Here is a 26,379-nt window from a genome sequence, read left to right on the forward strand (position 1 = left end):
AGCAAGGAATTGAAAACATATTTGAAAAAAATAATGACGGAAAATCTCCCTAACCTAGTGAAGGAAATAAATATACAAGACCAGGAAATGCAGATAGTCCCAAACAAGATGAATCCAAAGAGGCCCACACCAAGACACATCATAATCAAAGTACCAAAAGTGAAAGACAAAAAGAGAATCTAAAAGCAGCAGGAGAAAAGCACTTAGTTACCTACAAGGGCACTCCCATAAAACTGTCAGCTGATTAGTTTCTCAACAGAAACTTTGCAGGGCAGAAGGGATTGGCAGGAAATATTCAAAGTGATGAAAAGCAAGGACCTACAACTAAGATCACTTTACCCAGTGAAGCTATCATTTAGAATTGAAGGACAGATAAAGAGCTTCCCAGAAAGAAAAAAAAAAAAAGTAAAGGAATTCATCTATACCAAACCAGTACTAAAAGGAATCTTAGAGGGACTTCTTTAAGGAAAAAAAATCAAAAATATGAATAATAAAATGGCAATAACTACATATCTATCAACAATTACTTTCAATGTATATGGATTAAATGCCAATCGAATGATAGGCTCGCTGAATGTATAAAAAAAACAAGACCCTTACATATGCTACCTTTAAGAGACTGACTTCAGATTGAAAGAAACACACAGACTGAAAGTAAAGAGATGGGAAAAAGCTATTTCATGAAAATGGAAACAACAAAAAAGCTGTGGTAGCAAGACTTATACCAGACTAAATAGACTTTAAAAGAAAGGCTATAAGAAGAAACAAAGAAGGACCCAGTAATCCCACTTCAGGGTGTTTATCTGAAGAACCCCAAACACTACATCGACAGGACGTGGGCATCCATGTGTTCAGTGCAGCATTGTTTACAATGGCCAAGACGTGGAGGCAGCCTGGATGTCTGTCAATGAAAGAATGGATAAAGAGGAGGTGGTACATATATGCAATGGAATATTACTTGTCATGGATGGAAATCGTTTCTTGCCATCTGTAGTGGCATGGATGGATCTGAGGGTGCTGTGCTGAGTGCAGTATGTCAGATAAAGACTGATGCAGTATGACTTTTCTTATATGTAGAATCTAGAGAACAAAATGAACAAATGAAACAGAAACAAACTCATAGATACAGAGAACATTTTGATGGTTGCCAGACAGGAGGGTGTTTGGGTGGGTGGGCGACAAAGGGAAAGAGATTAAGAAGTAAAAATCGGTTGTTACAAAGTAGTCATGGGGATGTAGGGATAGCATAAGGAATATAGTCAATAATATTGTAGTAACTATGGTGTTACATGGGTACTAGATTTATTAGGGTGATAGGTGGGAGGGAAGTTGGGGGGGCAGGGTGAGAAAGGTGAAGGCATTAAGAAGTACAAAGTGATAATTACAAAATAATCATGGGGATGTAAAGTAAAGCATAGGGAATATAGTCAATAATCTGGTAATAGCTATGTATAGCGTCAGGTGGTTACTAGACTAGTCAAGGGGATCCCTTCATACTATACTGAACACCTGAAATGAATATAAATACTAAATATAAAAAATAAAAATAAGTGCAGTTATTGTCTAAAAAAAGAAATCAACCAGAATTTATTGAACTTTCATAAATGACATGATACAATTTTAATACTTCCAATTTTTGGTTACAGATTACATGGACCAGCTTAACAAGAAGTGGTGATTGATGAGATTATATGATAACTGATAAAGAATCATTCTCTCAAACTCTATATGAAAGCTAATTGATAATACATCTTAATAGTCATAAAACAACCATACACTGATGCTCTGCTTCTGGGAAACGGGCATCTAGGCACACAAATGTATACTTGTGTCCAAGGAGAAATGTGCTCTAGCTCTTGAATACAAGTATTTTATTTCAGCAACAAGTCAATCCTCACAGCAAACATGGATGCACCAGGCTCTCCTACTTTGGTGGCACCAACATCTAGCTAAGTCAGATTGCCCTGAATTCCCAAGCAGTAAATGAACTAACCTTCTGGTGATAATTTGGTTTCTCATGTAGACTGATCTTAGGGAGAGTGTTCTAAGCAGCCAACACTAAGACTCTGGTCTACATGATAATTATGTTTCTTATAATAACATAAATTATCATTCTAGTTTTTCTTTTTTTAAAAAAAAGCACACCCATTTGATAGCATGTTATGTCTTCCGAGAACTTAGAAATGCTCAATAAACAGAAGGCTCTATGCCCAAAACAAAGATTCTTGGATTACACCTACGCTTTCATTTTTAAAAATGTAAGTGGTCAACAGGGCCAGAGAGTTGCACTTAGCCCACTCTCAATAGTGAATTGAATTACATTTGCATGAACCTGCCAGGATAAAGTCACCCCTCCAATATTGCTTCCTCCTCTCCTCCTCCCTTCTCTCCCCACCCCAGCCCTGTCCCCAAACACAACATTGCCCAGCCCTCAACACAATGGAGAGGGTCAAGTTTAGAGGTGTACCACTCTGAAAGTAAATATCCATTACTCTGCTTAATACCACACTCTCAAGGCAGGGCAGACCAGAGTTCAGTGTGCTAGTTCAGCAGCCCAGGATGGCATCAAGATGGTCTCTGGTGTATAGGCAAGAAAGAGCCACAGTTGAAACAGAGAAAACAGGGGAAACTTTCATCTTGGGGTGTGATGTAAAGTGAAGGTTAAAATATAGCACTGAAAGTAGTCATAATCATTCTAAGAAAAGCCATTCTCAAGGAAACTTAGCAGAGAAATTAACCAGAGGCATATACACAAAAATTTGCCTGAACCACATCAATTTGTTAAACCTACACTTGGATTTTTTTTTTAAGGCAAGTAAACTATGAATTAAAAAAAAAGAATAGAAAACCAGTTTCCTGAGTTTTGCAATAGTGTGTTTTGGGTGAGAACTGTAAGAGAACTATACTTCATCTTTGTAAAATCGGCTTTGAATACATTTGACTGAAATAGACCCAGTTAAATTCCTATAACCATTAGATAAAAAACAGATCAAAATAGCAAGATAGTCTCTGAGTTTCTTATTTCCTGGGTTTCTCAGGAGCAGCCACCCTCTCTAAAGAGAGGACACTGCCTCTTCCCTCCTCCCATGAGCCTGCCACAGTCATGGCCACAATCCTAGAACTGTGCCTTCCCAAAGTGATTGAGAGTGGCAACCTCCAATGTGAAAGCATCAGGATATCATCGTGTGGCTTGGCTGTCCTCGGGGCCTGCATAAGCCAGGCAGTCACACATTTGTCTCACACAGCACTTCCCAAGTTCAGGTGATTTGGTTTTGAATAATACCAGTATGGGACATCAAAAGTGTGTGCTCATAGGGCTGTGCCATGCTCAGACTAGTTCCTTCTCAGTCTCTGTTCAACAAAAGTTCAAAAAATCTTGGCATCCAGTCAGACCCAGGGACTGTATTACCAAGCAATCACAATTACTATTCTGTATTAAATTCCCGCTGGCACATGACCTAGTGTCATGGGAATGAAATGGTCACCCCAAAAGACAGAAATACAAAGAGACTACTGCCAATTATCTCCCAGAAGGAGGAAATATAGACAGAAATGCGAGAGAGGGAGAGGGAACTGGAATGGGAAAGAAGGAGGGGAGGAGACAAGAGACCTGCAAGAGCAGGTAGATGCTGATCAGGCCTGTCCCCTGCCTTATGGTGGCTTTTTATTACTGATAAAGTCACTCAGCACCCCAAGTTCAACATAGCTTGATCTGAATATTTCTTGGATGTTCAAGCTACATATCTGTGTCAGGGGACAAGTTTGTTCTCATTGTCTCTGTTTTCTCAAGCATCTCCAATGAATATTATTTAGGAGAAAAATAGAAAAAATTTAAATCAGGCTCTGAAAATGTATCTCCAATGTTGTCCAATTTTATGTATAGAATATATAAGTATATATAGTAAATATATAGTAAAAGTGACTGGAAGTGTATATACTGTTTCAATTCTGTGCTTCTCTATCCAGCTGCCACAGTCCCTTACAGTTCTTTTTGCAGCCCTCCACTTAAACACTCTGCACCTTCTCTCTGGGGATCACATCCACTCCCATGTCCTCAGTTATCATCCATCCTCTGATGGCTCCCAAATCTTTATTTGCAGCCTTGTCTTCTCTGTGCCCCAGTTCGATACACACAATAATGGGGTGTCTCCATCTGGATGTCACATAGGTACATCAAACTCAATTTTAAATGGATTAGCCTTCCTCTCCCAAATCTTTTTCTCCTAGTAATAGAGCAAGAAAAATTTTAGTTCCCTTTCCCCTCATCCCACCTTTAAAACTGGTGTCAAATGAGTCCTCAAATGTGCACGATTCAGTAGGGTCATCATACCTAACAACTTTAAGCCAACCAGTCCCTGGTTTGTTTGTTTGTTTTCTACTATAGAGAACATTAGAGTAAGTATATGGAAGCCTGGGGCTAAAACCACATCATAACTAAACAAAGGATTTTACACTTTCCTGGTCTCATATATGAAGCAGGACAGCACCTCCAAATGGACTTGGCGTATGTTGTGGAGCTGATGAGATAATCTCTGAGGAAACACTTTGAGTCCTTAGAAATAAGAAAACCTTATTCCTTTGAGAATTATTTTAATAGTTGCCTTGCAAGAATGACAGAACTCTACACAGTAGTCAATTAATAAATGCTAATTTTTATTGTTGATTTATTAAATTACACTGACACATGGCAGAATGCCCCCAGCAAAATAAAGTCAACCAAAAATACTATAAACCCTGCATTCTAGGGAATTAAGGGTGTTCACTTTTCTTAATTAACTGCTATGTGCCAGAACATTCTATTTTGCATGTATTACTTCACTTAATCCTCACAACAAGCCTCATCTTCACTCATCTATCATTTCAGAGGAAACTTCAACCCATCTCATTTTTAATCCATTTTTTTTCCACTCAGTACATGCTCCAATCAATCACCTGCTTCATTCCCAACGCTTTCTTTTTTAAGAAATTTTTCAAAAATCAATATTCATTTTAGATAAATAAGAACACATTGATGAATAAAAAGTAAACATGTAAAGATCACTAATTATTCATCCACCCAAAGATAATCACTGTTACTATTTGGGTGTCTGTAATTCAGTTTTTAGTGTCTACTTAAATATATGCTTTATTATTAAAAAATAATAATAAAATGGAATCATACTATGAGCACCACTATCTAACTTACCTTTCTCACTTAACAATGCACGATGAGTATCTTTTCTGGGCAACATGGATTTGAATCAACATATTTGTCATACACTATGTGAACATTTCTTAATTTTTTTTAACCAATCCAGTGTGCTAGACACTTGTTTCTAATTTTTACTACTTTAGACAGTGCTGGGATGAACAGCCTTGTAGATGGCCCTCCACAAAACTTGTGCTTCCAACAAGGCTTGAAAGAGTCCACTTTGCCATACTCTCATGGACACTGCACAGTAGGTAAGAGGGAATTTTACGTGAATTCCAAGTATTCTTTCCAGTCAAAAACGTTCAGTGGCTCTTGGTGTTCAGTGGGATAATATTCAAACAGCTCTCCACAAACCAATTTCACCCAGCTCTCCAAATTTATTTATTTCCATTCTTTACACTCTCCACTCTAAGCAGACAAGTCTCCTCAGTGTCATAGGAAGAAAGTTCCTACCTCCATGCCTTTCTACACCAGCCACACCTCACTGCCATCTCATGGAACTCCCTAATTCAGGACTCCTTTTAAATGGCCACTTCCTCCATGAATCTGTAGTTGGCTACAGTATCCCAGAGAAGCCTTTGTTTCCTCTATGCTCTGAGAAGGACCTTTTGACAATATGTTCCAGATATCCTCAGTTATTTTGTTTGTATTGTTTCTTATCTCTCCAACTAGATTATAAACAGAAGGACAAGGATGGTTTCTTTCTTTCTTCTTTCTTTCTTTCCCAGCATTAACACACAACTTTATTAATGATACACAAATGAAATCAATGCAAATGACAGGAGGGAGCTTACTTAGGACCAATTGGTTCACTGTCACTTATGCAGAAGAAATAGTAAAAATATTTCAATCTAGGTAGCGAGATAAAAAGCAACAAACATGTTTTCAGAACAGGTAGTGATATTCATTCATCCAGTTTAGACCTGAAGACCAACTCAGATAAATATCAGCATTGATGATACAATATGATATTCATTACTCAAGATTGGCAGCTGAAAGGATTCCTTTACCATATAAAGAAGGTGGAGAAAAGGAATAGTTTACAAGGCATGTTGCTTCTAAACTACAAAATCAAGAAGTCATTCCTGGCTCTTTGGAAACATATGCTCAGCCACTTTGGCCATGAATTTTCCAACTTTTACTTTCACCAAAAAATCATGGTGACTTTCTATCCCCAGAATCTTATCAGCACACACTTGAAACTCTTTTAAAAAGGAAAAAAGTGAACCTTCGCTGAATTGATTCTGAATAGGCTCATTTTCTTCCCATTTAAAATTGTCATTTATGTTCTCAAATATGACCAGAAGTTTCAGAATAACCTCTTTGTTCTCCTTCTTATTAAAAAGAGAACCCAGTGAAGATGGTACTTGGGCCCTGAGCAGTTCTCTAGTCATGGCTGGATTTTCAGCCAAATTTGAAAGGAGTTTCAAAACCTGAAATTTGGTTTCTTCATTTCCCGCTGAAAATAAACGAAAAAAGTCTGAAATGGAATTAGCAAGCATGTGCTGATACTCATTAGTAACAGTCATATTCGTAAGCAATCTTAGTCCAGCCAGCTGCACAGATGAGTTCAAGCGAGAAGTAATTGTGTCATCACACACTTGATTCATGTATATTTTAAGCCTGCGCTGATTTTCAGCATTCACACTCAGGTTATTCAGGACAATTAAAGCCTTTTCCTTAACAATGGGATCCCGAGTATTGAGAATCTTTGCAACAATTGGGAGACCACCCAGATCACGAATAATATCTCTGTTAAATGCATAAGCAGCATTGTTACCCAGAGCAATTAAAGCTGCTTCAAGAATATAAGGCTTTTCAGACATCTCAACCAAACAAAGAACTTTTTGCAGCTCTTGGGGGGACAAAATAGTATCATCTGAGTTGGGGGAAGCCCGTTTCTGAACAGCCCGACGAGCCCGGGTAGCCCTGGCCCTTGCCCTGGCCCTAGCTCTGGTCCCGGCTTCAGTCCCAATCCGGGCCCAAGGTGGGTACCATACTATACCCTTGTTCTCACTGTTGTCATCATCATCATCAGACCAGTCATTGTACCTGGCCCCAGGACAGCCTCCGACATCATCCACATCCCCAGGCCCACCCTCAGCCATTTTCTCTTTGTTCTGTTTTCTTCCCCGGGTCAGTCTATAAATGCAGTAGCAGGCACCAGCCCCAATCACCAGTCCCGCAGTCACCCAGCCTACTTTCCTGGCGTAGCCCATGCAATCGTCCCTGACAATAGCAGGGACCAAGGAACAGAGTAGTCACTCGGGCTAGGGAAGAGCTATGGGCCTGGGTGCAGGCCTGTGGAGGGTAATCGTCTTCAGCCACTTCAAGGTCACAATAGCTGATACTGGAGGTGAACCTAGGGGTGGAGGAAGGAAACAGGGGTTTGAGTTTCTCTTCTCTTTGTGTTGCCCCACGCAGGGAGTTGCACAGAGAGATAGGAGAGCAGTCAATGAGTACTTGATAGAAAATGTAGATTGTTGACAAACTCTCTCTATCCCCCTCATTCCACCCTCCACCTACCCTCTCCAGCCCACCCCCTCCCCACGCCTAGATAAAGGCAATGGATCCATAGTCTCTACTGGGGCCTCAGCCAATCCAACCTTGGGAGTCCGCAGGGAGTGGCAACCTTGCACTAACTTCTTTCAGACAGGCAGTTGCCCCTTCTTCCCTCCCCTGGAGGTGTGCCACACCCAACAATCCTTGCGATCCGCAGAGAGACCAGAGCCAGCGAGAACTGAGGACTTGATAGACTGATTGTTCATTCCTTGCTTTCCTGATTCCCCATCTAGGTTGTCAGATTTTTTTCTTAACCTCTTATGCCATCCAAAATATGCACAGGCCTGCCCCTTCCCTGTTAGGGAAATAAGGTAGGATTGGGTGAACCTGTCCAATCGCAGTGGATTTCCAACCCCTCCCCCATTCCAGGCAGCCCCCACGCCCACACCGACCTCTACTGGTCCCAGGAAACTTCCTCCCTTGCTTCAAGTGGTGCCACCTGCTACAGCAGACCTGCAGGATGACAGATCGAAAACATGAAGACTAAATACTGTTGAGAGAGAAGGATTATGAACAAAGTACCTGATAGGTTTCCCTTCTGTCATTCTCCCCCACCCCCATCCCCCCGAAACACACACACACACACACACACACACGCACACACACACACACCCAGCACGCCATTTCGCCACAGTCCCAAGAGTAAGATAAACACACTCAGACTCAGACCTAACCTATATTATTGTCATCTCTGGTTTCTCCCCACCCCCACCATCGCCCCTCTTAGTGTCCCCAGATGGTCTTACCCTCAAATCGACCTTCACTGATCAGGGTTAATTTCCTTCCTCTTCACTTGTCTGGCGTAGTGCCGCAAACTATGGAAACACTGGCAACTGGGAGAGGATCGGACCCACTAAACACAGCCACGGTCAGGAAGACTGGAAACAGCCGCTGCCGAATGCTTGGTGGACGGACCGGTCCCCAGAACTCGAAACTCTTTCCTAATTCGGAGGCCTAGCTGTCAAAGGTTTCCCACCCCTATTACCCTTCTCAGGGCTCTGCTGACACATCACGTTGCACGCCCCCTCCCCCAGGTCCAGGCTTTCCCCGCCGGCACTGCCCTAGAGGACTGGGGGCCAACACCCAGGCCACAGCTCCCTTTCCGGATTACGGCCTCAGCTCGTAGCAGATTCCCACCTCCCGATTTCTGGGCTGTTCCCCAAACACCCCCTGCTCACCATTTCGCAGCATCAGAATGGGCTGCAGGCGGGACAGATGTCTTGGAAAGCCGGTGGCGAGTGGGAGAGACGACGGAGGCGCCTCAGGACCCGCGACGGTCTCCGCCCTACACCCTCGAACACCCCCACCTTAAGGAATCTCCCAGGCACTGACCTGCAGGGATCCGGGACAGTTTCCTTCTCCTCCTCCTTCTTCCCTTTGCCTCAGGCTCGCTCGCCCTCAGGGCAATGGGGAGGTGGTACTCAGACGGGAACAACGACCAGAACAAGAAGGACTTCTGCACACGTCAGCTCTTGGTCACGTGAGAGCTACGTCATCCACCAACTCTGGTCCCCAATTTCCCCTCCCACCAGCAGTGCGGCAGAAGAGGACCCGCCCCCCTACATTCCCTCCCCCATACCAGGCCTCGTTACTCTTTCTTTGCTAATTCCATCAACCCGTAGTTGTGTTTGCCTTCCTCCGATTACCGGAAAGGGAGAGAATCTTCCCCTGGGGCTACTGGCCACTTGCACTTTTTGAAAAATTGCCTCTTCCTTCCCTAGGCTCCTGGGACCTCAACCTCTCCTTCCACCTCCCCTCCTCCCAGCTATTAATGTCTACCATTTCCTCTGAAATCTAATCCCAGATTTGAAACGAGAAGGAAAAAAAAAAAAGAAAGAAAGAAACATCAGAAAAGGAGACTTGGAGTATGAGTGTGGTTTTTACTTTATAAATACTTGTTTTTTGTTATTTTTGTTCTGCCGTCTCTCGCCCCCAGCCTGCATTCTTTTTATGAGAAAAGAAATTACTGTAAAGCTGTTTTCATTTGAGAAAAAAAAAGTTGGAATTGGAGAGTTAAGTTGGGTGGATGGCCTCCAAAAGTCCCACATTTTCTCATTTATTGGGAATATTACACGCTTCACTCAAAGCAATCTTAATGTCTTTTTGGGCCTAGCACATAACACAACCCTGAATGAGCTAATCAGTGTGTCAGAACGCATGGATCTTCTAATTTCGGCCAGTCTTCTGAACAGGGAAGTCACAGACTTCCACTTACATCAGTTAGCAAGGAAGAGGCATGGAGCCCTCAGAAGCCAGTAACACAGAAAGGGTTGAGTAGAAACCACAACTGCATAGTGGATATCCGTTGGATAAGGAAGCATACATACTGACAAAGTGAGTGGCATGCAAAGAACATTATGAAACATATTTGGGTACAAATAGAAAACATTATCTTTAAATAAAATAGCTGTTAGAGAAACACTGAGACCAAGATAAAATTGGCTGAATTCGCATCTAGCAATTTAGTGCCAAACCATTTCACCAACAGTTTTGATGAACTCATTGATTCACCTATCAGCCACAACTGAACTTTTTTATAGCGGGAAAAGTAATAAAATAATGTCAAAACATGAGGTCTACAGTGGGACATTCCCTAACACCTTGGATATAAGTTTATTATCTGAGTATAACTTTTTAAATCCTGAGACAATGTGGGAGCTAATTAAGAGACTTGAAAATTTGGGAACAGACAAAACTCCAGTTAAATTGATATCAATATAATTTCTGGGAGGCAGTACTTAGAAATGACTGAAATTTAGTAAACAGAAACCAAATCAACTATATGATTCTGTGTTTAGAGAAAGAGCATGTGCAGTCAAGGGGGCTTATTTTAGCATAGGAATGCCTGAAAAAGAAAGTCAGAGGAAAGTGTTGGTAGTTCCACCCAAGCACTGTCTGGAGGAGAGGGAATGGAACGTTTAGCTTTCCTTGGCAAAGCCACCGCCATGATGTGTAAGAGTACTTCAAGCTTCCTTAGCTGAAAGCCACTTCTTAAGGTGAACCAACGTCCTTCCTCTGATGGCAGGCTCACCAAGCAACTTTCTGAAGTCCTGACTTCCAAAGTAGTAGCTTGCCTACAGGAAAAGAATGGACCAGTAAAACTGACAGAAATCTCCGGTACCCCTGACAGATGTATTTCTCCGTGTAAATTATTCAGTTGTAACTCCTGTTGAGAGTTAGTTTCCCTTGTGGCCTACTTACAGGGAGAGAATGCAGAGATCCATGGGTTTGCGCATCCAGATCTAGATTTATGTACACGTGTCTGTGAATGGGGGGTCTTTCCTTGACAGAGGCATCTGCCCTCAGCTTAAGACAAAATCGGGGGTTGATCATGCAGCAAGCGGACAAGACCCTGAACTGTAGATGCAACTTTGTGGAATTCTGTCAGGGGACCCAGGTAGCTTTTGCTTAGACGACAACCTTGTGCATCACCATTTCAAAACTATACCTCTCTAATGTTTAATTAATTTGAAAATTACAACTAAGATATGCTGTGGCAAATAGGCCCCCAGCAACTCAGTCACAGCTGGACCATTGGTTAATATCCAAGCTAAAGGGCTCCTGCAAATCATCAACAACATCTGAAACAGTTTAAATTCTCTCTGGGAAACGAAAGGAAGCCCACTTTACATTTTATGTAACCCTGTCATCTTCCCCAGCAAGAGTGAGCATCGTACCCCAAATAAACCAACTCAATACTCTCTTACTAAAATTTAAATCTTGAACAGTGATTAAAAACAGACCTGAAAATCAGTAGAATTATGGGCATCCTGAAGAGACTATCAATTCCTCCTACCTAGAGCCCTCTGAGCTGACCCTGGTCTTCAGGATCCCCTCATTGTTTAAGTTAACCAGGTTTGGTTTCTGTCGCTTGCACCCAAGCAAAATCAACTAATACACAATACAAAAATGAATAACAAAGTACAAAAAATAATATAGCTTTTAAAGATAACAATCTTCTATGGTTTATTTTTTCTCACCCTCTACAATTCCATCAGTGTTAGCATCTGCTGGTCCTTTTTTGTTTTCAAATACTTTATAAATTACACATCACATGTGACCACATACTGATTTAAGCCAAAAGGTTCCTTTTGATAGTGGCTTCCCATAGTCTTTTGCATACTCAGGAACTTTTAACAGGCTTGTCTGAGGAATTGCTTAAGGATTTTCCTTGTTTTGCTTTTGAAATATGTCAGGCAAATAACATACCCTTAAATAAATATTTGTTGGTGAATGTATAATGGAGAGCAAAGTGGATTTTAAATGCTAGTCCCCAGTGCTCTTGGTAAGAACTGTAGATCAAAAAGACAAAAAAAAAAAAGAGAGATTTGAAAGGGTAATCATTCCCATGGGGTTTGGGAAGTTTTAGAGAGAAAGAGAGTGGATTCAAACAGGAAAGGTCTGAAAGACTAGAAAATGGTGGTCAGGGGTTATACATTGGACCAAATATTATAGAAAATATACCCAAGGGGGGAGGTTATTTTATACTAGTAAAGAGAGGTTAAGAGTGGAGTTTTTGTCCTTGCTTTGTTAAGCTTTACATACTCCTTAGTTCTTTTTCATGCATATGTTCAAAGCAAAAGCCACTTATATAAGTACTTATCAGCCAGAAATTGAATGATGGAAAGTTGAATCATCAAGTTCTGTTAGTATGGCTTCATAAATAGGATTTACTTATCTAAAATAATAAAATAAAGGGTGAGAAAAAGAACAGCATAAGGCAATGATGGTGAAACAAATGAGGTAGGGGTTTAGAGAGATGGAGTATGATGGTTGAGTGAGTTTGGCCTATAAAAGTTTGAGGGAGACCAGAAAGTTGTAACACGTTCTTGACAAGGCACTCTGGGATCCCTGGCTCACCTCTTGAAAGGGCCTCCTCCCCACAGGGGCCTCTCACACCAGCAGATTTCTGCTGGAGTATCATATTTCAATGTTCTAAGAAAGAAGCTGCTTGGTCTCTATTTAGAATATGACTCCCCAGCAGGGACAGCTGGATGTCTGGGGACTAACTTCTTCATACTTTGACCCTGAGTTCTGGGATTATTCTGAGGGGCTTGTATGGGTGGTGCAGTGAAATTGTAACAGAAGACAGGGAATAAAGAGGACTCTTTCTCCTGGCAACTGCTTGAGATCCTGTAAACTGTGCTTTTTGTGAGGAAAAAATGACATGGATCTCACGGGTATTGCAGTGATTTCCAGACACCCACACTCTTTCACCACTGTCTCCACTAGAAGATGCTGAACACTAGCTGCTGTTATGGTGACACAGCACATGAATGACAGATACTAGAGATATCACACCAAGGTCATAATTAAATGAAAAGTCCATCTATTTAGTCTCATTTTCATCAATGGGATAATAGGGAATTCTCTAATTTCTAGATGATTTATGGGTTACACCATGAAACTTCAGAATAGATTTTAAATAAAGACCTTTGAATGAAAAGTAGGCTGATCTGTGAGGTTACTAATTTGTTAAGTGCATCTGAAGATGTATGACTCATTTGAATTTGGGGTCCGCATAAAGCCTGTGCTTTGAAGCCAGAATGAAAGCCATCCAGTAGTCTTCTATGAAGATCTCAGCCTAATACTATGAGTTCAGCCAGGAAAAAGAAAGGGATAGTGGTTCACTTATCTAAAATGGTCATAATTAAAACACTGACCACCTCACTATAGATTCATGTTATCCATCAATTTATAAACCATATTGAAAGCACTCTGGTTTTGTTTGTAATGATATGTTTTTAAATTTTAATATGCTGTTTGAAAGCTGCTATTTCCTGTGCAGTCAGAAGAAAGCATTTTCAATGAAGCACAAATTAACTTAACCAAATCAATGAGGCCTCCTTATTAACTGGGAAATCTTGATAGATAGATAGATAGATAGATAGATAGATAGATAGATAGATGATAGATATAGATGTAGATATATATGAATTATTTTTTCTCCCAGTGACATAGCTTTATTGTATTTTTTATTACAAAATAATGTTGCTTTAGTAAATAAAAAATGAAGGAAGGGAGAAATAGAACATAAATGTATCAAAAATATTAATGAAAACCTCACTACTACTTGGGCTTCCTTTTCCTCCTCCCCCCCAGCAATTTTGATACAGAGACTGGATGTGGGAAGGGATCAGTTTCAGAGCCAAGGAAAGGATAAGACATTTTTCCAAGAAGTATAAGTAAACGGTAGACCCAGAAAAAGATACTGCCCCTTCCTGTAATTAGAGAAAGGCAAATTCAAACACAAGAAAGCCATGACAACTTCTGGTTTCTGCTATTGTTATAGAGGAAAAGAGTGACAGGGCCCAGTGTGATGGAGGGGGGGGGGGGGACCGGAGGTATGGGGCAGGCTGGCGCCTGTCGCACTGCTTATAGGAGTAAAAATTGGGGGCCAGAGCTCACTGGTGACGTGGCCGTCACGTGACCAAGAGCTGCCTAGAGCTGAAGTCCTGCTAGTCGCCTCTGTCTGGGTACCAGCCCCCTATTACTCTGCCGTCATGTGAAGGAAGGAGAAAAGTATCCCCGGACCCTGCAGGTCAGTGGGAGCGTGGGCTCTGATTGGAGAGAGGTGGGGGTGGGAGAGGGCCAGGAGCGCCATGATCCAGGTTCAGGCCAACTGGGGTTGCGTCCCTTTCTCACCTACTTTATAAATACCTCCCCCCCACCTCCACCCCCTCATGCACATTTGAGTAGAGAACTGGCGGACTTCGGGCGGGGCCTGAGGGGAGTGAATGGTAACTGAGACTCCGGGGAAAGAAAGGGTCCACAACCAGGGAATTCGTGTCCCAAGTGCTGCTCCGTCTACCACGCACTCCGTTCCTTCAGTCCCCTGTCTGCAGGTTTGTAGCTCTGTTGGCCCGTAGGTCGCTGTGAAAGTCGCGGCGAGGGAAGGAGCAAACTGCCTTGGGACCCTGCAGGTCAGTGTGAAGGTGGAATGGACTCTTGGGTGGGGGTGGCGGTGGGGATGGTGGAGGAGAGAAGGCTGTGATCCTTGCCCGCCAGTCCGAGTCGCCCTCTCCCGGCCCCTTCTTTCTCCACATCCCCTCCCATTTCGGTGCAGGGAAAGGGGTGTGGCGGCTTTTGCTGGGGAAATGGCGGATGACGGGGCGGGGTGGAGGGGGGCGCTTTAGGAAAGTCGGAAGGTGTGAGAAATATTTTCAACTCAAAGGCTGAAAATTCTGAAAAGCAAATACTGGAAGCAGTGTTTTCAGTGCTGACCTATCCACGACACTTTCACTTCACTGCCGGCTGTCTTTCCATCTGTCCTGCCAGACTGTTCATCAGTCATCCTGGGAGGAGCTCTGACAACAGAAGACAAGGGAAGAAGAAGGAATTTACCTGACTTTTGATAGAGGTTGGTGGGAGAAACTATGAATCTTAAGGGTGGGGGTGAGGTGGAGGAGGAGACTACATGAGGATTAGCCTTTTCATGTCACCCTCCTGTCTATCATAGCACAACCCTACCTCCTGCCCTTCTCTGTGGGGCCTGGAAGAGAAATGGTGGATCCTGAGTACAGATAAAGGATGACAGAAAAGAACAAAGAAATAGTTTCCTTATAACCCAAGTCTGTCAACCAGAACTCAAACTCCACTCTGTCTGTCTGATGAAGCACAAACTCAGGCACAGCCCAAAGGCCTAATACTGTTGTTCACCCATAGATTCATCAAAAGAGAGCTACAGGAGCCTGGGAGAGGCCGAAGATCACTACCCTCCACCATTACACACCCTGGCCCTAAGATTCCTCTTAAACAGGTGGAGAAACGCCTTCTCCCATCCTGCCTCAAGGCTGGCACGGACTTGAGCATGGGCCGGGCACGGGAAGTGGGTTGGATGGCTGCAGGACTGATGATTGGGGCTGGTGCTTGCTACTGCGTTTACAAACTAACCATAGGAAGAGATGACAGTGAGAAATTGGAGGAGGAGGAAGAGGAATGGGACTACGAGGAGCTGGATGAGGAGGAGCCCGAAATTTGGTTTGATTTCACAACTATGGCTCGGCCCTGGAGTGAGGATGGGGATTGGACTGAACCTGGGGCCCCCGGTGGCACTGAGGACAGGCCCTCAGGTGGGGGCAAGGCCAACCGAACACACCCAGTAACACAGCGTCCATTCCCCTATGAACATAAAAATGTTTGGAGTGCTGAAAGCTTTAAAAATGTGATTTATGTTTTTGGCTTCTCCAGGTGTCCTTTCATTCAGGGTAAAATGTTGTTTGCTCTGCCCAAAGATGCCGGTTTTTCATTTAGCCACAATATCAATAGTCATTTGGCCAGCCTCTCCATTGTCGGAAACACAATCCCCATTCGTGACCCCGCTGTTAAGGAGAAGGCTTTATGTGCCCCGGATAACGTGAATGCCAGTTTGGAAAATCAGGGCCAGATTAAGATGTACATCAGCGAAGTGTGTCGGGGGACTGTGTCACATTGCTGCAACTCATTTCTGCAGCAGGCCGGATTAAATTTGTTAATAAGCATGACAGTTATTAATAACATGCTTGCCAAGTCCGTTTCAGACTTGAAGTTGCTTCCTTTGATATCAGAGGGAAGTGGCCGTGCTGAGGTTCAGGTTTTGCAACCGTTGATGAGTTTGTCTGAAAAGCCAGTCTTGGCAGGAGAATTGCTGGGTGCCCAAATGCTGCTCTCATTCATGACCCTCTTTATCAGGAACAGAAACAGACAGGCTCCCCTGGACACCCTGGCCTCTTAAATGGCCATCTCGCACAGAATGGGACTGAGTCTGCCTAAAACTCGTTTGGTGAACACACAACTTGTGTTCTCATTCAAAGACTCTGCAGTGGGTGCTACAGAAGATCCAGTCTTAGCCGATCACCACATCATGGGGGGCAAGTTACACTTGCTAAATCGAGGACCACACTCTTATTGGCCAGGCAGGGGTTCCCACAGAGCTTTGAGTAACTTCTTGGTTTTGCAGTCTGCGGGCAATGCACATTGTAAATTACTCCCTTCTTCCTGTGGTAAAGGGCTCATTTCAGCTGCCAGCTGTGGATAAAGAACATCATATTATAGCATCACGCAGGATGCCTTGCCTGTGGTGGTGTCCCTGTCCAAGCTGCACCATTTTGTGGAGACTAGACATGTATGGGAGCTTGTGCTGAAAATGCATTTCTTGCTGCATAGGTTGAATTCTTTTTCACTTACTCTTCCCTCTACACGAGCTGATGGATGGTGACCCTATTCATCAAAAAAGTACACTACCCTTCTATGTGCTGTACTGACAACCTCATTCACCCAAGTCTACATTTGTATGTATTATCAATAAACTTTTGTGCTTTGATTGGCAAAAACAAGACATGGTATTTGTCGTTGAGTTTATAGTCTGCATGAAGAGAAAGGCAAAACTACACAATAAATGATAATTAACTGGGGCGTTTGCTCCCTGACAAATGCACGCTTATCAGGGCTCACAGGAGGCAGGGATAGAGATGGGCTGCATTGTTCAGGATAAACCTCAAGAAGGGGTTGGGGGCTGGGGGCGAGTGGTGGGTGTCGAAGGGGGTTTGGTGGAATTAGGATGGAATGTTGGGAGGACTAAAAGAGAACACCTGTGAAGCAGGCAGCACAGTGCCTGTCACCTGGCACAAGAAGTCCCTCGATGAAGGTGTCCTTCCTTGACTGCTGGTATACAGGGGAAAGTCAGTATCCTCGGGTTTGTCTTGGGGGTCCACTGGCCAACCTTGGGGGCCGCTGGCCGACCCATCCCTGCACCTTTAATGCCCGATTATAGCAATAATGGTTACCACTTGCTGAGTGCCTATTTTGTGTAGTTCTCTTCTGGGAAGCAGCTGTTAAACCTACTCGCAGACCCCTCCCTTCCTTGGGACCCCAAGACCAAATTCCTGGCAGAGTGAGAAGGGTTGGTTGGCCTCTGATTCCACTGGGGGAACCTCCCTTCTGCCCTGTCCTTAGTACCTTCGGTGGGATTCAGGAAGGGAGCCCCCGATGAACTCCCCGTGGGGTTGTAAGGCAGGCGCTGAGGGTGTTTGGAATGGCTGTGACTGTTCCATCCATCCTCCTCTCCATCCAAGCTCCCGTCACCCTTTGGAGGAAAGAAAGAAAGAACCTAGCCCTGCCCACTGAACCCCTCCAGGGAAATGGGCAACTCATTCCGCCACCCCCTCCCAATATTTTCAGACCCTTTCCTGCATCACAAAAGCCGGGTTCCTGCATGTTTTTGATGTGTCCAGAAATAGTCCTCTTCCTCAAAGCCTTGGCCAACAAGTGGACAAGAAGCTTCCCTTGGGCAGAGCTGCTTCTGCGACTGGTGCCCTCTCCTGGTATCCTGGGATGTTGCTTTGGGCCACTGTGCCCCAGGCATCAGTGCTCGCTGAGTGCTCTGCCTCCTGACTGCTCTCCTCAATAGAGAGTGTAGTTTTATTTTATTATTTCTCCCTTCTCCAGGAGTTTGGGTTACAGGTCGGTTACAACTCTCCTGCTTGTACCCATTGCCCTACACTTCAGGCCGTCTAGCGGGCATGGGTGTCCACCAGGTCCCAGGGCCTTCTCTGGGGATCCTCCAACTTGCAGTGGGGACGCTACCTCTTCCCAGGTCCTGGCGCCTTGGACAGCCAGCATATGATTTGAGGTTGCTCAGTCCCCAGCAAGGTTCACCCCCCCTGGGGCTTTTTTGCTGGCTCTGGGGCCCCGTCTTATTTCCTAAGAGCTCCTAATGTGACCATCTCTTTCTCCCAAGTGAGCCTCATGTGGGCCGGGCAGTCAGTTTTCCACGTAGGATTACCCTACACACAGCTCCTGCGTCTACTTGCCCCTGTGTAGTCAGCTTGGCCCATGCTGTCTTCGGTGACACTTCACTGCTCAGTCTCTTTAATCTCAGCACAGAGGCAGAGGGTTTTCTCCTTCCTCCTGGCTCAGGGTCCCAAATTAACACATGCCTCCCTATTCTTCTGCACTCTGCCGAATTCCTCTTTGGGTCCTGCCTCAGGCAGTTGTCCCCCATCTCTGAGGCAGGCACTCGGTGCTTGCAGGCCACAACTGACTCCTAACACAGGGAGGGCCTCAGAGACCTTCTGTTGAGCAATTCTGTCACAGGGAAGCATGCCGGCATTGAAACGTCTCCACGGTGTGATCTTGGCCCAACTCAAGAGCTTCCTCTCCATTTGCTGGCACTGCCCTCCCGAAGACACTCCCTGTGTGTGGAAGCTCAGGCCTCTGGTCGGCCCTTCATTCCTTGATGGGCTGCTGTGTCAGGGCAGGAACCCAGTTCCCAGTGGATTCTATCTATGGACGTGGAGGGGAGTCAGGAACATGCCTGCCAGTTAGGGTCTGATTAAGATATTCGGAGGCTGTCAGCACTGGAAAGACTTTGGTGCTCCTTCCGGCACTGACTTCAGAATGAAAAAACACAGGACCACTAAGCACAAAACTTGCCTACCTGCCTGCTGCAACCAACAGCGATTCTTTCTGGGTTTCCCAGTGGTAAACATTTGAAATGGTCATCAAAGCTTGAGCTTGTCATGTTCTGTGAGGAGGTGCTCTTCCATAATGGGGCTGCCCCAGCCTAAGCTGTCTCTTATGTAAATCTGGAGCTGCTGCCACAGACTGCCTTCTAGTTCCAGAAAGGGCCTCGGATTTTCTTCTTATTCATCTCATTATCACATCTACATTTGGTGCCTGTAGGTACCACATTTACTCCCAGTGCCTTCCCCAGCCTGCTACCTCTCCTGGGGATTCTGTGGTTTTACATCCAACCTTCCCCTGGTGAGTGGAGGCAAGGTTGCAGACATCCAGCTTCCCAGCTGATACATCCCGTCTCAAACCCTGCATCCACACCATGGCCCTATGTGCCACTGTCAAAGCAGTTTCGACCGCAATCTCCTTACTCTGAATTGCCACCCACGGATAGGCACAACCCTCACCAAGTCAATCTCAAAGCTGCCATAGCACCATTTGGCTAAGAGTTTGACGGCTGTGTGGAGGACTGGCTCCCTGCTCCCTTCTAGGGGCCACTGATTGGTCTAGGATACAGATGGGTGCTGCAACAGAGTCCGGCACAGTCCTGCAGAGGATTAGACAATCCCTTGTCTGCTACACATGCTGCATGCGTCACCTCACACTCTGTCACTTCCCTCCGCTCATTGCTCTTAGCCTCTTGTTCACCCTGAATCTCACTTTCCCTTATTGCCTCTTGTTTTAGTGTGTGGCTTAGGACCAGGTCCCCCACTGCTCGATTACAAAATGAGTGTCCATATACGTTCCTAATTCTTTCACAACCTTTCCACTTAAAGGGTTTTCTCGAGTATCTACTTGGAATTTACCTTTGGGCAAGGTGGAAGTTGTTATCCAACTTTACTTATTTTCCCAAATGGATAACCAAATAACCCAACACCATTTACCACTCCATTCTCATGCTACAGGGTGGCACATTCTGGGATCCTCATGCACCTAGCCAAACATCCCCTCTGTGGCTTCCTGGTGTTGAAGTCCCTCATGAGACACACCCCTTTGTCCCAGGAACCTCTCCTTACTCAAGACCCTCAGCTCACTGGGTAGCCTATGGCAGGTGGTATGTGTGTTGGTGGGAAGGCGTGTGTTGGCGCTTGTGAGCAGGCCTTTGCCCCAGGTTCATTCTCAGGGCTTAACCTGGCCCACATGAAACTTAGGAACCCTCACCCTGACTATTTAGCACCATGGGAAACTGGGGACTAGTTTTCCCCCCACCAAATTTATCTAATGTGTATGAGAGAAAAGCAAATTTGTTGTCTCTGTGTAGACTTGCTTTCCATAGGGTAGCCATTAGCCACACTTGTAAGATGGCTATTGTCATATATGGAACTCATATTTTGCAGTGGTTTCTCTCAATCATTTTCTTTATTTTTTTTTGGAGGTATATTTGATGAATCAGGAATTTAAGTTTTCTGTTTCAGTCAATGTTTTCCTGTTGTGCTGTTACATTTTCATTTCACTTCTTAGGACAGTGCTTCAATCTCCATGGTTATTATAAAACATTTGCTCTTATTTCTTTCTTGTATCAATACAGTTTCCTTTTTTAGAGTTAGCTCCTTTAACCTACTATTAGTGTGTGTATATATATTTGTTTTGAGGTAGACTTTGAACATTAATTTTCTCTAAATGTATAATTAATCATACTAATGTCATTTATTGCCAAATCTATTTTTATGCATAGATTGAAATTACACTAAGCTTATGAATTAATTGGCAAGGATTGGCACCTACAATCTTCCCACTTAGGCATATTTATTTAGATACTTTCGTCACTTAGTGATGTTTTCTTTATAACCATCTTTCACATGGAGAGGTGAGGGTTATTCCTACTTATTTGTCTGTTTTTGTTGCTTTTGTGAATGGGTATGGTCTTTAACTTCTCCTACAATACTATACTAATACGACTCTGCTGTCCTTATCCCATGTGCCAGCACACTGGACATATCTGTGCTTTCTGCTGCTTTTGGAACATGGGGTTGGTCAAGTGCCTCACCATCATTACTCCTAAAAAGGAGGGAAAGGGAAAAGGACAAGATATAAAGCCCTACTATTCCACAAATGCTCTTTTCTCAGAACTCACTATGGACCTTTTTATTTCTTTCATTTTACTTTTATATATTCTTTTTCCCTTTCACCTGGCCATAGAGTAGTTCCAACTTGTTCTTCTGGTTTATTCAATCATATTTCTTTAACTCTGGCAAGGTCTCCATTAAGTCTAACCGTTAGTATTCTATTGTTCTTTCTTCTTGGATATCTGGATATGGGATGATTTTGAAAGAAGGAAGGACAGTCTGATGGTTCAAGGTATTGCCACAAATAACCACTTCAAATAACCATGTCACACAAGCCCCCTCTGAATAAATATTTGCATCTCACAAAGACCAATTGTTACTGTGTAAATATGAATCCAGAATTGTGTATTTTTTTCAATATCCAAGCTTTTAATTTGGGTAGTAGATGTATTTGGTGACTTTATCAACTGGGAAGAGCATGTGGAGGTAAGGGAAGTGATAGGGAATTATTCCCAGCAGCCTTCTCTCTCAGCCTTTCTTACCCTGCCACTTGGGCTGGCCCATGTAGGACCCCATACTTTTCAGAGCTTGTGCCTGGCAAAGTAAGAAACTAACCCCAGTGTCCCGAGATTTTCCAACAACTGGTCTTATCATTTCTAATACTCTCTAGAGTTTTGATCTAGGGATTAATTTGAGCTGGGTGACATGTGATTGGCTCTTCTTCCTTCTCCCCCCTCCACAAAGTTCCTCTCTGATGGACACTTCCTTTAGGTCCTGAGTTCTCACTACTGTGTTTCCCCAAAAATAAGACATAGCTGAACCATCAGCTCTAATGTGTCTTTTGGAGCAAAAATTAATATAAGACCTGGTCTTATTTTACTATAACATAAGACCAGGTCTATAACATAATATAATATAATATAATGTAATGTAATGTAATGTAATGTAATATAATATAATATAATATAATATAATATAATATAATATAAGGGTTGTGGGGATAAGGGGAAAGGTGAGGGGAATAGAAAATAGTCAGTAACCACAAAATTACCTCAGGGTTTTTGAAAAATAATTTGGGGAACATAATCAATAATGTAAAGATTTTGTAGGGTATCTGATGGAAAAAAATAATATAATATAATATAATATAATATAATATAATATAATATAATATACCGGGTCTTATATTAATTTTGCTCCAAAAGACACATTAGAACTGATGGTCCCGCTAGGTCTTATTTTTGGGGAATCATGGGACTTACAACTTGCAGCAAAGATCTATGTTCAGAGTGTTCCAGTCCTGCTTCCTGATATGTAATGAGAGCTTTTAAAATTTAGGAAAACACTAAATTGATGGCCATGAATTTTACAAATGCCTTTTGAGAACTCTAACTTTCCTGAACCAGATACAGGCAATAGGTTGCTTCTGTTTGTATGAAGTTATAATCCTAATTACTTAGTATTAATGGTGAATGGGTTATATGAGAAAATTATTTACAAGAGAGATGATAGATAGTTTGGACTCCCCTCCACGTCCATAGATAGAATCCACTGGGAACTGGGTTCCTGCCCTGACACAGCAGCCCACCAAGGAATGAAGGGCCGACCAGAGGCCTGAGCTTCCACACACAGGGAGTGTCTTCGGGAGGGCAGTGCCAGCAAATGGAGAGGAAGCTCTTGAGTTGGGCCAAGATCACACCATGGAGACGTTTCAATGCCGGCATGCTTCCCTGTGACAGAATTGCTCAACAGAAGGTCTCTGAGGCCCTCCCTGTGTTAGGAGTCAGTTGTGGCCTGCAAGCACCGAGTGCCTGCCTCAGAGATGGGGGACAACTGCCTGAGGCAGGACCCAAAGAGGAATTCGGCAGAGTGCAGAAGAATAGGGAGGCATGTGTTAATTTGGGACCCTGAGCCAGGAGGAAGGAGAAAACCCTCTGCCTCTGTGCTGAGATTAAAGAGACTGAGCAGTGAAGTGTCACCGAAGACAGCATGGGCCAAGCTGACTACACAGGGGCAAGTAGACGCAGGAGCTGTGTGTAGGGTAATCCTACGTGGAAAACTGACTGCCCGGCCCACATGAGGCTCACTTGGGAGAAAGAGATGGTCACATTAGGAGCTCTTAGGAAATAAGACGGGGCCCCAGAGCCAGCAAAAAAGCCCCAGGGGGGGTGAACCTTGCTGGGGACTGAGCAACCTCAAATCATATGCTGGCTGTCCAAGGCGCCAGGACCTGGGAAGAGGTAGCGTCCCCACTGCAAGTTGGAGGATCCCCAGAGAAGGCCCTGGGACCTGGTGGACACCCATGCCCGCTAGACGGCCTGAAGTGTAGGGCAATGGGTACAAGCAGGAGAGTTGTAACCGACCTGTAACCCAAACTCCTGGAGAAGGGAGAAATAATAAAATAAAACTACACTCTCTATTGAGGAGAGCAGTCAGGAGGCAGAGCACTCAGCGAGCACTGATGCCTGGGGCACAGTGGCCCAAAGCAACATCCCAGGATACCAGGAGAGGGCACCAGTCGCAGAAGCAGCTCTGCCCAAGGGAAGCTTCTTGTCCACTTGTTGGCCAAGGCTTTGAGGAAGAGGACTATTTCTGGACACATCAAAAACATGCAGGAACCCGGCTTTTGTGATGCAGGAAAGGGTCTGAAAATATTGGGAGGGGGTGGCGGAATGAGTTGCCCATTTCCCTGGAGGGGTTCAGTGGGCAGGGCTAGGTTCTTTCTTTCTTTCCTCCAAAGGGTGACGGGAGCTTGGATGGAGAGGAGGATGGATGGAACAGTCACAGCCATTCCAAACACCCTCAGCGCCTGCCTTACAACCCCACGGGGAGTTCATCGGGGGCTCCCTTCCTGAATCCCACCGAAGGTACTAAGGACAGGGCAGAAGGGAGGTTCCCCCAGTGGAATCAGAGGCCAACCAACCCTTCTCACTCTGCCAGGAATTTGGTCTTGGGGTCCCAAGGAAGGGAGGGGTCTGCGAGTAGGTTTAACAGCTGCTTCCCAGAAGAGAACTACACAAAATAGGCACTCAGCAAGTGGTAACCATTATTGCTATAATCGGGCATTAAAGGTGCAGGGATGGGTCGGCCAGCGGCCCCCAAGGTTGGCCAGTGGACCCCCAAGACAAACCCGAGGATACTGACTTTCCCCTGTATACCAGCAGTCAAGGAAGGACACCTTCATCGAGGGACTTCTTGTGCCAGGTGACAGGCACTGTGCTGCCTGCTTCACAGGTGTTCTCTTTTAGTCCTCCCAACATTCCATCCTAATTCCACCAAACCCCCTTCGACACCCACCACTCGCCCCCAGCCCCCAACCCCTTCTTGAGGTTTATCCTGAACAATGCAGCCCATCTCTATCCCTGCCTCCTGTGAGCCCTGATAAGCGTGCATTTGTCAGGGAGCAAACGCCCCAGTTAATTATCATTTATTGTGTAGTTTTGCCTTTCTCTTCATGCAGACTATAAACTCAACGACAAATACCATGTCTTGTTTTTGCCAATCAAAGCACAAAAGTTTATTGATAATACATACAAATGTAGACTTGGGTGAATGAGGTTGTCAGTACAGCACATAGAAGGGTAGTGTACTTTTTTGATGAATAGGGTCACCATCCATCAGCTCGTGTAGAGGGAAGAGTAAGTGAAAAAGAATTCAACCTGTGCAGCAAGAAATGCATTTTCAGCACAAGCTCCCATACATGTCTAGTCTCCACAAAATGGTGCAGCTTGGACAGGGACACCACCACAGGCAAGGCATCCTGCGTGATGCTATAATATGATGTTCTTTATCCACAGCTGGCAGCTGAAATGAGCCCTTTACCACAGGAAGAAGGGAGTAATTTACAATGTGCATTGCCCGCAGACTGCAAAACCAAGAAGTTACTCAAAGCTCTGTGGGAACCCCTGCCTGGCCAATAAGAGTGTGGTCCTCGATTTAGCAAGTGTAACTTGCCCCCCATGATGTGGTGATCGGCTAAGACTGGATCTTCTGTAGCACCCACTGCAGAGTCTTTGAATGAGAACACAAGTTGTGTGTTCACCATACGAGTTTTAGGCAGACTCAGTCCCATTCTGTGCGAGATGGCCATTTAAGAGGCCAGGGTGTCCAGGGGAGCCTGTCTGTTTCTGTTCCTGATAAAGAGGGTCATGAATGAGAGCAGCATTTGGGCACCCAGCAATTCTCCTGCCAAGACTGGCTTTTCAGACAAACTCATCAACGGTTGCAAAACCTGAACCTCAGCACGGCCACTTCCCTCTGATATCAAAGGAAGCAACTTCAAGTCTGAAACGGACTTGGCAAGCATGTTATTAATAACTGTCATGCTTATTAACAAATTTAATCCGGCCTGCTGCAGAAATGAGTTGCAGCAATGTGACACAGTCCCCCGACACACTTCGCTGATGTACATCTTAATCTGGCCCTGATTTTCCAAACTGGCATTCACGTTATCCGGGGCACATAAAGCCTTCTCCTTAACAGCGGGGTCACGAATGGGGATTGTGTTTCCGACAATGGAGAGGCTGGCCAAATGACTATTGATATTGTGGCTAAATGAAAAACCGGCATCTTTGGGCAGAGCAAACAACATTTTACCCTGAATGAAAGGACACCTGGAGAAGCCAAAAACATAAATCACATTTTTTTATATCACAAGCATCACAAAAAGTCATTTTAATTAGGGAAAATGTCGTCTTGTTTTGGCACTATGTTCTTTTGGAGGTCCTCACCACCTATGCTTCATGTCAGCCTCATCCCCAGGGTTTGGCTCTTCATGGATCTTTGAATAAATTCCAGAGCCCTTTCCTGTCCTCTCCCCTGTCTGAAGTTCACTCCTCCTCTGCTCTTTTTTTGCTGTGTTTGTACACTCCCTGATTAGTGAGTGAAGGCTAGCAACTTCTGGCCCTGACCTCCAGACGTGGTTTCACTAAATAAATAACTTGAGCATATTCAACATCTTTGACAAATGTTCCCACTCTTGAAAAAGCCATCTAGTTTTGATGTTCTGGGAAGGAGATTTTTGGACCGTTTTTTCCTGGACAAGACCACACTAACTGCCATCCGACATGGTGCTAGGGGCAATGCAAACATATAGAACTTTGATCTCAGTCTTCGCAGATAGACATG

General features: G+C 44.3%; 3 protein-coding genes across 11 annotated transcripts; 1 reads left to right on the top strand and 2 right to left on the bottom strand.

Annotated features, from left to right (window-relative positions):
• Positions 1–4,632: 4,632 nt before the first annotated feature.
• ARMCX3 (armadillo repeat containing X-linked 3) lies at positions 4,633–9,247 on the bottom strand. 6 transcript variants are annotated; one of them, XM_081043492.1, is made up of 5 exons: positions 9,086–9,247; positions 8,500–8,694; positions 8,146–8,206; positions 7,798–8,048; positions 4,633–7,553 (listed from the first exon to the last, which is right to left on the bottom strand). In XM_081043492.1, exon 5 carries the CDS (start codon positions 7,408–7,410, stop codon positions 6,271–6,273), a length of 1,140 nt encoding a protein of 379 aa, XP_080899618.1. In that variant the 5' UTR covers positions 7,411–7,553; positions 7,798–8,048; positions 8,146–8,206; positions 8,500–8,694; positions 9,086–9,247; the 3' UTR covers positions 4,633–6,270. The 6 variants fall into 6 exon arrangements, with proteins under 6 accessions (XP_080899618.1, XP_080899619.1, XP_080899620.1 ...); XM_081043493.1 differs by having other exon boundaries at positions 7,888–8,048; positions 9,086–9,244; XM_081043494.1 differs by having other exon boundaries at positions 8,500–8,711; positions 9,086–9,244.
• Positions 9,248–14,159: 4,912 nt separating this feature from the next.
• Positions 14,160–17,074, top strand: ARMCX6 (armadillo repeat containing X-linked 6). Of its 4 annotated transcripts, none has more exons than XM_081043787.1 (4): positions 14,160–14,294; positions 14,585–14,676; positions 14,928–15,113; positions 15,419–17,059. In XM_081043787.1, the coding sequence occupies exon 4, from the start codon at positions 15,564–15,566 to the stop codon at positions 16,464–16,466; it is 903 nt and encodes a 300-aa protein (XP_080899913.1). In that variant the 5' UTR covers positions 14,160–14,294; positions 14,585–14,676; positions 14,928–15,113; positions 15,419–15,563; the 3' UTR covers positions 16,467–17,059. The 4 variants fall into 4 exon arrangements, with proteins under 4 accessions (XP_080899913.1, XP_080899911.1, XP_080899912.1 ...); XM_081043785.1 differs by having other exon boundaries at positions 14,166–14,294; positions 15,032–15,113; positions 15,419–17,074; XM_081043786.1 differs by having other exon boundaries at positions 14,171–14,294; positions 15,213–17,059.
• An 8,157-nt stretch (positions 17,075–25,231) lies between these two features.
• LOC308495020 (protein ARMCX6-like) lies at positions 25,232–25,894 on the bottom strand (the record flags this gene model as incomplete). The annotated part of the gene is made up of 1 exon (XM_081043017.1): positions 25,232–25,894. A coding segment is annotated over one exon (552 nt), but the record flags the coding sequence as incomplete, so codon positions are not given.
• Between the last annotated feature and the right edge of the window lie 485 nt (positions 25,895–26,379).

Source organism: Rhinolophus hipposideros, assembly GCF_964194185.1.
Source record: "Rhinolophus hipposideros genome assembly, chromosome: X".
Taxonomy (NCBI): Eukaryota; Metazoa; Chordata; class Mammalia; order Chiroptera; family Rhinolophidae; genus Rhinolophus; species Rhinolophus hipposideros.

Bases quoted from the DNA above. Each gene is read 5' to 3' on its own strand.
- ARMCX3 (XM_081043492.1), bottom strand. From the start codon at position 7,410: ATGGGCTACGCCAGGAAAGTAGGCTGGGTGACTGCGGGACTGGTGATT.
- ARMCX6 (XM_081043787.1), top strand. From the start codon at position 15,564: ATGGGCCGGGCACGGGAAGTGGGTTGGATGGCTGCAGGACTGATGATT.